This window comes from Anastrepha ludens, chromosome 5, assembly GCF_028408465.1.
Source record: "Anastrepha ludens isolate Willacy chromosome 5, idAnaLude1.1, whole genome shotgun sequence".
Lineage (NCBI taxonomy): Eukaryota > Metazoa > Arthropoda > Insecta > Diptera > Tephritidae > Anastrepha > Anastrepha ludens.
Window position 1 is genome coordinate 70,983,535 of NC_071501.1, and position 13,911 is coordinate 70,997,445.

A 13,911-nucleotide genomic window follows, 5' to 3' on the forward strand; every position below is an offset into this window, starting at 1 on the left:
AAAATAAAAATGCATCAAAATATTCCATTTAACGATATTTCGCGGCAGTATAACTCTAACAGTTATAATATTGTGCTTGATTTATTGGTTCACTCAGTTAGCCTACATTACGGACCGTTTTTTTAATCCATCATTGTGTTTGATTGAAAACTTTTTAATACCAATAAAATGGGAAAGAGGAAAGGTGTGGCAGCTCGCGAAAAAGGGCAAATCGAAGGGAGTTTTAAATCGCCAAATTGCTAAAAAGATTGGTCTAAGTCCAACTGTTGTGGATCTTTACGTGGGCAAGCTGCCTCCTATGGTAAGAACTACAAAAATTGAAACACCTTTAAAAAAATTCACAAAGAACGCCGTCTCGATTTTACAATGGACCATATGCCTTTGAGTTTTGTTGGAAATAACGATCCCTGTGAATGGATCAAAGTAGTTTTTGGTGAGGAGAAGAAGTTCAATCTGGATGGGCCGGATGGGTTCAATTACTATTTCCGTGACTTAAGAAAGGAGGAAAGGTACTTGAGTCGACATCGCAGCCGTGAAGGTGGTGTTATGGTATGAGAAGCAATATCGTACTATGGCGTGTTTGCATTGAAAATTGCAGACTACGACATGACGAGGAAACTGGTGGAATAATCTTTTCCCAAGATTCGTGAAGCATTGGGACCTATTATTTAATTAAACAGGATTATTTATTTAAACAGGATAATGCACCTGTACACACTGCAAGTGTGGTCAAAACTTGGATGGCGTCCCAAAACGTTGAAACTATGGCATGGCCACCGTATTCCCCTGAGCTGAACATAATTGAACATCTATGGGGATGGTTTGCTCGTAAGGTTTCTGAGAATGGGCAACAATTCGAGGACAAAATTTCTTAAATACGAATCATTAACCCTCCGTTGGAGACCTTTTTCGTCCTGTTCGGGGACATTTTTGTAACCCTAATCCCATGCCGTTCCATTTGGCACCTTAATCCCATGTCGCTTAGCTTTAACTAAACATATCCCAAGAGGCTTCTTCAACATTTATTATTTTAATAATATTTTATCATAAATTAAAGCTATGAAACACGCACCGTGCAGTAGTTTCATAAAAAATATTTTGATTTCTCAACGAATTGACGAAATCAGAAAACTTTTGCGCCAAGTCAAAGTTAAAAAAACATAGAATATGAGAACGATTATGAAATACAAATATTTTTTACTAGCTGAGCCGGCGAACTTTGTTCCGCCCTAGAGGCAATAAAAAAGCAGATTTTTGATTTTATTAAGTTATTTTTTTTATTAATCAAGTATTTCAATGAAGCTTTAATAGATTGCACTCTTCAGTTAAGCACCTTGTGATACACGACATTTTTTGTTTTATTACCAGGTGCAAAAACAAACAACGCAGATGGTTTTCCGACCCGTGAACATGCCACATATAATTGACCATGTAAGAAACATTGATTTTCTAGATTCAGACCACAAACTTTCAAGGATTGGGCTTGTGATTTGCTAATGGTCATGGCGAATGCAAGACGGATCGGAAATTGAAGTCTTTTAAACTCAAACGGAAGATTGGTTGGGATCATCGGGAACCTCGGAATGAGAACTTCTTCACCTTCGAGTTTTCCTTTGAGTATCGCCGCGTAAATCACATTGTTCATCAATTTATCTACCACCAAACGCGTACCGTTCCAAAGTTTTGGAGTGGGGATAACCCTTCCAGGTTGCTTAGTTCTCCCGGGGAAAACCCAAAAAGAAACGGACCGGGTAAACGAACGACCCATCGACATAGGATTAGGTTGTATCTACAAATCGATAGAAAATTAAGGAAATTGTCCAAAGAAGAAAAAGTCTGGACAGACCCGGGTGCCCACGGAGATTTAAAAGAGCTTGGTCTGAAAATCCATTAGGCTATCTGGAGAATTTGTAGAAATCCATTCATCAACGTATTTACGAAGTAATTTATAAACAAGGGGGCAGCAGAAACTACTAAGCTTTAAATAATAAATCTGAAGCAAAAAAAAATGTCCTATATTTATTATTATTTTTTCTTATTTGGTTAGTGTCCAATAAATCAAACACAGCTGCTGAAGTTTTACTGTTGCGAAATACCTAAGCTCCCCGACCCCCGAATGCCGTTATCGGAGTCCAACCACCACTTATCGCAGGCGAAGAGCTCCAACTTCTCCGAGAGCCCCGCGTAACCTTGGCACAATTACGTTCTGGATACTGTAGCAGGTTAAACTCCTACTTACCCAGAATCGACCCCGACACACTAAACATAAGTATGTCCGGCATGTGAAGGCACCCCGCACGGCACTAAACACCTTCTCACATGCCCCATCTACCCCACTCATCTAACACCCCTCTCCCGGTGGACCCTGCCCGTCGAAACAGCTAGTTTCCTGAGCCTACCGTTAGATGAGATAGACGAAGACGACCGGTGAATTACACTACACTGGCAGGGCTTGATGAACTGCTACAACAACAACAACAACCGTTAGATGGAATAATATTTTAATAATATGCATGTTTATTTTCGAGCCAAGTTTAGACTTCATTTGAGTTGAGAAAATCTTGTATTAATATCCATTTTCTTACATAAAAACTATTGCCTCGAATCAAGTGAACCCGACTACATATAATTGTTGCAAAAGTTCGAACGTTACGTCATCACTAGCTAATCAGGAGCAGTAGAAATGGAAATGGAAAAGTAAGTTATTTCTTAATAAATACTATTTTGAAGTTTAATTTTTTTTTCGGTCAAAAATAAGTTCAATCAACACATTTGGAGCGAATTTCTAACTTCTGCAAAATTGCAGCAACCAATCAGTCGAGTATTAGCCACAGGCCATCAAAACAGCAAAGAGATCGCAATATCACTGTTATTGAGCGTTGTGAACTATCCTATATTTTCAGTCTGAGCTTTTTCCGAAAATACGTATTTTTTACCCATTCAACCATTGAAACGCAGGCGCAATTATTTTTAAATTAAATAAATTATATTTTCGTTAAACCGTCAAGTATTTACTATGTTTAAAAATTGCTTAAAATAGTTCGTAACTTAAATATATAAATTATCTGGGCTTTGTTTTTATGTCTGCTTTCATAATTTGTGAGGTATTTACTCGAAACGCAAATGAATAGGAAAAATCAATAGTGCAGGATAGATAATAATAAGAGCGGTAAGGTTCGAAAATTCAAGTTTCTTCCTTTAGGTAATCAGTTAACTTAATTTAAATACACTTAAAGTCTAGAAAGAATATATTTTTTTTTTGAAATTCAATGCAGATGCATACATATCTACGTTATTTATTAAAACAACAACGTACGATAAAAACAAGAAATGTCAACAAAAATCTAAATATTTAGAATTGATTTTTACAAATAATTTTCTAAGTCCCTACATAGATTAGCAGAATATATTTTTATATCTCCAAATCGCTTGTTTTTTTGTAAGCGCACTTTATTTCGTTGGTGTTACATAAAATAGCCGTATTGAGTGCGATTTTGAAACAACATCGACACCAAATTGCGAGTGCACAGCAGTGCGCACTCCACAAAAAACTTGCCCCCCTTTAGAATGAATTGTTTAGTTTATAACAGGGCATATATATATAAATAGTTTTAAATACATATTTCTCCCCCTTTTTCTCACTTGGCGAGCTGCATTCAACAATCTTTTATTATTATTTTTTGATGACGCTGCATTATAATACATAGGTACATACTATAGCCGCCCAAATTATTTCGCGTTGACGCCACTATTCGAGCGACTTAAATTCGTCACGGGAAATTTCGCTGCACTATTGCTCACGGGAAATTTATTGCCTGCTGCTGCGGCCACAGCTGCATTAGCCTTTGACGCTGATGACGTGCCCGCTGTTGTCGTGGCCGAGTTGATGCGATAAGTGCCATTGCGGAAAACTACCAATAGGACAGTGATATTGTCTACTGAGCCACGCTGATACGATTCCATGGTTAACGCTTTGGCGCCAAAGTCAGCTTCATGCAAATGCTTTTTGATAAAAGTGCAGGCCTCTTCATTGTTGAAGGTGTCCCACAGTCCATCTGTGGCGAATATCAGAAATGTGGGCCTGTAATATAAACGGGATTATATTTAGTTGTGGTTTCAAAATTGTGGATACTTAAAAATTACGAATTTGAAGCTTACTTGTGATCGTTTAAGTCGAAGGTTAATATATCTGGATTTGCTATGACTAGATTCTTGTCTTTCAATGGATAATCGCCCAGAGCACGAGACGTAGCCAATATACCGGCCACACGCCAGACGCCGCGAAAGGCGATAAATCCGCCAGCGTCATGTATGCGCTTGCGTTCACGCACCTGAAATTGTTTTTTTTTTTTTAATTTATGTAAATTTTAGTTTTCAAGCTAAGTTGAAAGTAAAAATTAAAAATATTCATTACTTGTTGCGGTTTGTGATCGAATGACAGCGGTATCGCTATGCCACGAGAGTCGCACATAACGCCACGTGAATCACCCACATTCGCTACAGTCAGTTTGCTGCCTTCTATCACGGCGATCAGTGCTGTGGTGCCGGCGATGTTGGTCTGGAAAAGATGGTAAGTACAAAGATAATAAAAAAAATTTAAAAAAATGTATTTTTTGTAATAAATATACACATGGATGTTATATTGTTGTTGTTGTTGTAGTAGCAGTTCTTCAAGCCCTGCCAGTGTGGTGTAGTTATCGATCGTCATCTAACTCATTTAATGGTAGGCCCAGACAACATGCTGTTTCGACGCGTTGGGTTCAGAGGGAGGGTGTGTTAGGGGCGTGAGTTTGAGGGGGCATGTGAATAGGTGGTTAGTATCGTGCGATGTACCTGCACATGCCGGACATATATTGCGTATATCGAGGTCGATTCTGCACATATAGTATAAGTAGGAGGATAACGCAGATTTTACGAGGCAGCAGAAGCTCTGCAAATGAGGGCGGTTGGACTTCGATGACGATATTCGAGGGTCGGGAGCTTAGGAAGGTGGTAAGTGATTCCCGATGAATGTCGTTTAACCTTTTGCGACGGCGCAGCTATGTCATGCTTTCCCACTTTTCGCAACGTGGACTACTATATACAGCGTGGGCCATACAGCGTTTGCTTTCTGAACCACCTATTTTTTTGAGAATGGTAACACAAATGACATGTCAAATGTGTTCATAATTTACCTAAAGGTTTGACATTTACGAAATGGGACGCTATATGGTGCAAGAACTGAAGCCTAATGACCATCCAATGCGTTTTCGGTTCGCTCAATGGGCAGAAAATCGTTTGACCGAAGATGAGCATTTTTACCGAAAAGTCATCTTTTCTGATGAAGCTCATTTTCACATCGGTGGCTACGTCAATAAGCAAAATTGTTGGATTTGGGGCTTAGAAAATCCACACGTTACTGTAGAGAAGCAAATGCATCCACAACGAGTCACTGTTTGGTGCGTTTTTGGTCTGGCGGCATCATCGGGTAATTTTTTTTCGAAAATGAGCGAGGAGCCGCGGTTACAGAATTACTTGTTTGTGAAGAGGAAGAGTTTGCGAAAGCAATAGAAACTACCAAACACAAGATATATACGATACACTAGACAGGGCTAGTGTACTGGGGCGGCAGCCCTTGATCGGGAAAAACCCGAGTCATTCCGGTAACGTAGAACCGGCTGCCATGGGAATGCTATCACCTTCAACGGTTGTACTTCGTCGGACCCGAAGAGATGCGCGAGCTATTTTAGCCGGCTGTTTACACTGCATCCTCCGGGCGACAGAACCAAACGTCGTGTTACCAGAAGGCTGCACAAACTGACGAACGACAGTGCGCCACTTACTTTCTCCGGGGATGAGGTTCAGGGGGCCATCAACAAGTCGAAATCATCGAAAGCCATTGGCCCTGACGGACTTAACGCGCTGATGCTGAAGCATCTGGGACCCCTGGGAGTAGGATACCTCACAAGGGTCTTCAATTTGTCTCTGGCCACTCTCATCATCCCTGACAAGTGGAAAGCAGGGAGAGTGGTCCCACTATTGAAACCTGGGAAACCCGCCAACCAAGGGGAGTCTTATCGGCCGATAACTCTCTTTCCCCAGTAGTGAAGACACTTGAAGCCCTCCTACTCCCACTCTTCACGACCCACCTGGCCCCAGCCCCACATCAGCACGGATTCCGACGAGTGCACAGCACCACCACGGCACTCACCGCCATAAACGCCCAGATAAATCGCGGGCTTAACCAAAACCGCCCCTGCGAGAGGACTGTCCTAGTAGCGTTGGACCTAAAGAAGGCTTTCGATACAGTCAGCCATTCCACGCTACTAGATGATATTTATCAGTCGACACTCCCGCCAGGGCTGAAGAGGTGGTCCGCGAACTACCTGAGCGGTCGGCACTCGTCAGTGATTTTTCGAGATCAAATGTCAAAGCAGAGGAAGATTAAGCAAGGCGTACCGCAGGGTGGTGTCCTTTCACCCTTGCTTTTTAACTTCTACATCTCGAAGCTCCCCCAACCACCAGCGGGAGTTTCCCTGATCTCATACGCTGACGATTGCACGATAATGGCGTCGGGCAATGACATCGATGGCCTGTGTTCCAAAGTGAACAACTACCTCACCGACCTTTCTCGCTTTTTCACTGCGAAGAATCTCCAACTTTCCCCCACCAAGTCCACGGCGACCCTTTTCACCACCTGGACAAAGGAGGTCAAGCTGTCCCTTAAGGTAAAAGTCGACGACACACCAATTCCGACTGTGAATAACCCCAAAATTTTGGGTGTAACCTTTGACAGCTTGCTCTCCTTCTCTGCGCACACAACCGCAATTGCCACTAAAGTTCAAAATCGCAACAAGGTCCTCAAATCGCTGGCCGGCAGCACTTGGGGCAAGGACAAAGAACTGTTGCTTTCGACATTTAAGGCAATTGGCCGGCCGGTTCTAAACTATGCTGCGCCTGTCTGGTCGCCTGGTACTAGTGATTCGCAGTGGATAAAGCTTCAGACAAGTCAGAATACCGCCATTCGGACAGCGACCGGGTGCCTCCTGATGTCACCCATACAACACCTGCACAACGAGGCACAAATGCTCCCAGTCGCGGAGCACAACAAATTGCTCAGCAAGCAGTTCCTGCTGGGGTGTTACCGCAGGTTTCACCCCTGCAGACACCTGCTTGAGCCTGAGCCGCCTCCCAGGCACGTCAGGAGACACCTCCTCGACTACGCTGACGAACTCCAGGACAAAACTGACCGAGACCTACTGGACCGGACAGTATTCAGACAGTCAATAAACGACATTCACCGGGAGTCCGTTACCACCTTCATGAACTCCCGTCCCGTGAATGCCGTAATCGGAGTCCAACCACCACCCATTGCAGATGAAGAGCTCCAGCTTCCCCGTGAGACTCGTGTAACATTGGCACAATTACGTTCTGGATATTGTAGCAGGTTAAACTCCTACTTATCCAGAATTGACCCCGACATACCAAACACATGTCCGGCATGTGAAGGTACCCCGCACGACACTAACCACCTCTTCACATGCCCCCTTAATCAGACTCATCTAACCCCCCTCTCCCTCTGGACCCAACCCGTCGAAACAGCATGTTTCCTGGGCCTACCCCTAGATGAGCTAGACGAAGACGACAGATGATATACCTACACTGACAGGGCTAACTATGCTGTTAAAACAACAACAACAACAACCAAACACAAGAAATTATACACACACACATACACTTTCTTGTCACGGTTTAGTTTGTTTAATTTAAATGTCACAAATCACAATAATACCAAGCCATTCACTGAATTTTCATAAACGTGTAAGTTCTCTTCATTATTTGTGTTTTATTGGAAAGAAGTCTGACATTAGACTTGTCAAAATTGCAAAAAGTAAATTAACTGTCTTGGGAAGGCACCACCTTCAGTATTCAATTCGCCTTGGTCGTTTTCCATTATAGCTCCTGGTGACGCTCAAGCATGCATGTTCTGCAGCAAGGTGGATTTATTAAGGTGACAGCATTCACCCAGCTGAATTTTTCGCCGTAGGTATGGCTTACGTCAAAATGATATGCTTTGTTTGTATGTATTGGTATGTTTACATTCGTATGTTTACATTTGCTTGCTGATTTTGACGTGATGCTTGCACCAAACGCAACAACAAATACATGTAGGGTTTCACTTATATGTGTTTGCTGTCACCTGTAATAAATTCGCCTTGTTCTGCAGCTTATATGTGTGCGTGTCGGGTGCTTGACGCTAATATCTAAAATTTTTGATTTTCATCATTCAAAAGCCGACAACAAGTATGTGTGACACGAAGCAAGTTCGTGTGTCAGGCATGCTTGAGCGTCACCAGGTGCTATTAGAACAAAATTGGGAAATTTTAAAATCAAATATCTAAAAACGAAAATTGACTAACCGGCCGAAACGAGCCGGCTAAAAGCTGTAATTAGGCTCAATTAGCCTGGTTTTTACGGCATGCCGTTGGTAATACATTTAACAGAGACGGTACAAAAGTTGAACCTACTATTGCTGAAATTTATTTACAGCCAAATGAAATCAAATTCCCAACGCAAGATGGACCACCCCACTCTATATATTGGGTATGGGGATAAGTCTCCGCCCTAGTAAAAGAGGTGTCGCTGCTGATACTATTATATTATATTATATAATTATAAATCTAGCGTGATTAATTTTACGCCATCTTGTACATATGCACATACATATATGCATTACATTAAAATAAGAAAACTAATTCAAATCATTTCAACTCACCGTCTTTTTGGCCGCCTCTACTAATTTATAATCCGCAGCTAGTACTTCGTCTGTGATCAATTTGCCAAAATTAATTTTACCATTTTCTATGTAACATTTGGCGTCGAAATTTTGTGGTGGCCCATTCCATTTGCCATCTTCCTTGCCACTCTCCTTACCGCCGCCGCCGAATAGAGCTTCCTTAGCAGCATTGCCACCGCGCATTAAAGAGTTCAATTTGGAGGTGAATACATCAGTATCCTTTTGTTGTTTACTAACCGACGATGCCTTGCAATCATCTGCGGTGCTGTAGAAAAGAAAATTAAACTCGATGCATTTAACAAGAATTTAGACTAAAAATAAAATAAGTAAGAAGATACTTTCTAATACTCATACATATTCATACACCTTCATGTTGGACTTTGATTTGGTAAATTGAAAAACGAAGAAAAATAAATAAGTAAAATAAAATAGCGTGCGTTTGAGGAGTTTGAGATGCTGACAAATAGGGGAATATTTACAAGTAGTCCGGAAATGCGGCCAGAAAAAATGGCAAAACTAGAGTTGGAAATCCGGGTACGAACTGGTAGCGTAATAGAGCCGAGATCTTTCGAAAAGTCATAAAAAAGGTCAGAATTGGGTTCATATTTAGAATTTCTAATAGCTATGTACATGAAAAAAATAATTTAGAAAAAAAAAAATCGATTTTCACAGTACGTCAAATTCAGGGAAATACCGTTGAATCTGTTGATGTTTGAGGGTATTAGGAATGTAAATTTTCGGGATTTTACTGATCTTCTCATCTTCGGGATCTTATTTTGTAACCCCGAAATCAAGAGGTTTTTTGTTAAAGAAATATACTAAGTCTTCATTATTTGAAATAAAATATTTAAATTATTTTAAATAAAAACATTATAGTAAAGAAATATAATTTTTTGTCAACTCATAAATTTATTAAGGCAATTCATTAAACTTATTTACTCGTACAAACTAGAAAAAACAAGAACAAAATTCTACAAACTTAAGTCTTCGGAATTTTATAACAAAGTTGTTGCACCACAAATATATTTGATAAAGCAGCAATTGTTATAATTTTAGAAAATGGCGTCATGCGTCAATCATATTTGACACTTGTGAGCTAAACAGCTGCAGTATGCAAACGATAAGCAATGGAGTGCGTAAAAGTCAAAATAAAGATTTCTACAACTTATAATTTTTTTTTACTTAGAAAAATTGGATGATTAATTTTGCGCCACCTTGTATATGCATAAAAGTGACTTACGTTTTGAGATTTGTACAAGTGACTTACGTTTTGAGAATGAATTACTGTTTGCTTACATTAGAGTGTGATCTTAAAAATATCAGAGCATTCTCAATATGTTACCCTCGAATCGTGACCTAAATTTATTGCCTAGAAAGACATCAGATGAAAAAATCCTTTCTGCTTCAACACTTGGTTTCTGGTTGATGATAGAAATTGAAACGCTTTCTGCAAATAGCACCCACAATCACATCCACCACAAACAAAATTCGTTAATCGAAACTACTGTTAGTTAAAGCTCTATGCAATTTATCCCCCAGGTTAACAGTTATTTTTGGCTGTTATCTTTCCGCAACCTAAAAAAAAATGTTTTTGTAATTAATTTTTAGTTTTACGAATCGACTAGTAACGGGTTCCTGGAGTCCCGGGATTGACATCACTAAAGGAAATATGTTTTGTGAAATTTAATTGCTACCTTAGAAAAAAAAAGATTTTTATGTGCTCATACAGGTATAACACATTTTTTGTTTTGCGCTAAAAAGCGTTAAGCAAATCAAACCAAATGGCGCCGAACGTTTCGCTCGCCCGATTTTGGTTAGCAAATCAGATATGGAGTATAAAATCCATGGAATTGTATTGGACGAACGCAAAGTGAAGTCTTGAAGATGAAGACCTTGAAGAGGCTGCAAGTTGTTCACATGAATCGGTGATATCAGTTTCGCTTAAATATACAGTAGGTTCTGTTTTTATGCGGTAGATACGTTCCGCAAGAAACAGCATAAAAAAAGCTACTAGTTCTATAGTAAAACTATAGATATGTTTCAAATGCTAAAACCGCATAAATCTGAAATAATTAAATAAAATCGCATAAACAAAATATTGTATTTTTGAAAATTACATCTTTATTTGAGAAACGTCAGAATCGAAAAATAAATTTAAGTCAGAAATAGAATCAGACAATACCCACATATTGCGCGTTCGTTTAGGATTTGGCGTAAAATCACTTTCGTCACTTTAGGAAATGTACACGTCTGATCTAGATAGTTATGCAGGCGGTTCCATACTTGTAGGGTTAGCATTTCTGATGTAATCTGTGATGAGTTTTTGCTTAGCTGGTTTAGAATCTTGTTTATATGTACAATTCCCGATAGGTCGACATGCATTTTGTAATTAAAAAAAAACCGCACTATTTCAAAACCGCATAAAAAAAGCCGCATAAAAACAGAACCTACTGTAATATTTGGATATGAAAAGCTATCAAAAAGATAGTTTACTCACAACTGAATAAACGAAATCAATCGTTTTGTAACCTTGCATGAAACAAGAATAATCACAATTAGGGAACATCAATTTTTAAGGCTGAAATTTCAACCGAAACCGAGCCGAACATGTTAAAGGGTGCAAGTAATAAACAATTATTAGTTTTAAAATATTCAATATTTTTATGAATGAAAATGCAAAAAAGGTACATACATGAATCTCACTTGCATTAATTTCAATTGGCAATATATTCTAATGCTTAAAACAAAAAAAAAAAGGATTTTTACATGTTTACATGTCGTAAGTATTTAATAATCGTAGTTAAATAATTTCATATTGGAATGCAAAAATAATAGCTTATCGACATTTTTAACTTTCTAGCGGTATAGAGCTATCAGTAAAAAACTAACTTGCAGCACTGAATTGCTCACTCGATGGAGGACCGGATGATATTGCAAGGCAAATAAAAAAGAAACCTAGATTTGATACCAGTATTCGAAAACTGTTACAAAAACTGAGAGTTCTAATGATTTAAAAAAAAAAAAAAAAAAAAAACACAACTTTTAAGAAATGTTTGGCTAAAGTTCGGTTCTTTTTTGGCCAAAGCTGAACTAACCAAACTGAAATTTTGTGGCCAAAGTTCGGTCGCTGTCTAACCATAATATACCAGAGTTCAAGTAACAGTCCAGACAATCGAATTCTCGTGGAATTGAATTGAAGCAAAAACGACCACATTTGGTGAGAAAAAATATATTTTTCACAAGAAAAATGTACCAGCATACAAGTTCTAAGTCAGGGAAGAAGCTGTGAAGAAGCTCGGAGCTATGATTTAAGCCCGTTGGACTATTTTTGTGGGGAGCCGTTATGGACAAAAAGGACAATCTCATCCAGAGACGATTGATGTTTTAAAACACGAAATCGAAGTTGCCATTCATGAAATTGGAGCCCAAACAATCGAAAATGTGCTTAAAAATTGGGTTGATCCAATGACCTACTGTAAAACCCAGTCGTGGCAGTCATTTGAACGATATTATTTTTCATTCATAAATGACAATGTTCAATCTTCAAAATAAAAAAAAAGTTTGAAAAAATATTGATTAGTTTTTTTTTTATACCCGATTCAAAAAGCAAATTTTACATGGCCCACCCTGTATAACCAGGTAATTATGCAAGTTCGGACACAATGAAAAATCTGAACAGGTAGTTAAGAACAAGCAAACCGTAAACCGTAATAGCTAGTTTTGTGCATTCACAACGTTACTGCCTATGAAAGAAAGAAAAAAATGGTTGCATATCTTAAGGAGAACTGGGGAACTACGAGTATTTGCTTAGTTTCTGCAGATTTTTACGTTCATTGTAACAGATTCTTTTTGAGAAGATCCTTAGTGAAATTTTCATAGAAATAATTTTCCAGAACACTTGAACTCTCTAGCAGGAGAGACTCTATTTTGAGGGAGCTAATGAGCTAAAATATTCTACAAAAATGTTCCAGTGGAATTCCACTATGCATATCTAAATAGGTATTACGCTCAGGTAACTATTTTAACTCCACTTTTTGAAAAAGTTTTAGGAGTTTTACAAGAACTTTCATGTTGAGTTGGAATCAAAGCGCCCCCAAATTGAGTTGCACTGTGTTAAGGCTGAGCGACAGCAACTTTATGTACCAGTATCAAGCAAGTAAGAAGGTTGCAATGTTGTGATAATTATTGTGAGGCACGAACACGCATAAAATATCATTTGCCGAACAGCGAAAGTATGCAAATGTTTCCATACAGGAGACACAGGGCTGATGTCATATTTTGAACTAATTTAGATCGATTTTCAAAATAATTGCAAGGCCTTTGTGGCTTTTCGACTGTTTTGAATATATGAAAGCTAAAGAGTGAACATTTAAAAAAAAGGAATTTTTAATAAACATTAAGCAAAAACGTTGTATGAACACGTGCATTTCTTTTATGTGTTGAGTGAGGCGTTTTTTTTTTACTAAAATTGTAAAATGAATACTATGTATTTCGTTGTTGGAAAATGAATTGTAATAAAAATTTGACAATACAACTCTACATTTTAATTGCTACAAAGAGTGAGTATCGCTTATATATATATACATACATGTGTTTAATAGCTTTTGTTTTCAAATAATACGTGTAGCTATGCATGTAAATTTTCACGAATTTGTTTTAATATACAAACGGGTGAACGATATGAAGTGTTACCTATTCAAAACACCATAACTTTTTTGTGTGAAATTAGTTTTTATTGATTTCCAAGACAAAATTGTTCAAAAATGATTACAATTTTAATATATATTCACTTTAGCTCGATATGACCACCTTTTGCCTTGACTATAGCCTTCAAACAGTCAAAAAATTAGTTGCATGCTGCACGAATGTGATCTTGAGGTATTTTAGCCCATTCTCGTATAATCGCTTTTTTCAGCGCATCCATACTGTCATATTTTTTAGTCCTCACCTTACTCTCCAAAATGGACCAGATGGAATAGTCCATCGGATTTGCGTCTGGCGAATTTGAAAGCCATTGTGTGAACGAAATGAAGTGTGGAACATGATTTTTTAACCACTCTTGGTGCACACGAAATGTTTGCGTGTCCACGGCTCTAAAGCAGCTTCTAAAACATTTTCCCGATAAAAAGTCGCAT

General features: G+C 38.7%; 1 protein-coding gene across 3 annotated transcripts in view; it reads right to left on the reverse strand.

Moving 5' to 3' along the window:
* Positions 1 to 2,964: 2,964 nt before the first annotated feature.
* Positions 2,965 to 13,911, reverse strand: part of LOC128862680 (protein phosphatase 1L) — a 72,914-nt gene continuing 61,967 nt past the window's right edge. For all 3 annotated transcript variants that reach the window (XM_054101330.1, XM_054101328.1, XM_054101329.1), the window contains 4 exons: positions 8,756 to 9,041; positions 4,415 to 4,558; positions 4,159 to 4,331; positions 2,965 to 4,081 (listed from right to left, as the gene is read on the reverse strand). In XM_054101330.1, the coding sequence (XP_053957305.1) occupies positions 3,730 to 4,081; positions 4,159 to 4,331; positions 4,415 to 4,558; positions 8,756 to 9,041 (955 nt within the window). In that variant the 3' untranslated portion in view covers positions 2,965 to 3,729. The remainder of the gene's footprint in view (positions 4,082 to 4,158; positions 4,332 to 4,414; positions 4,559 to 8,755; positions 9,042 to 13,911) is intronic.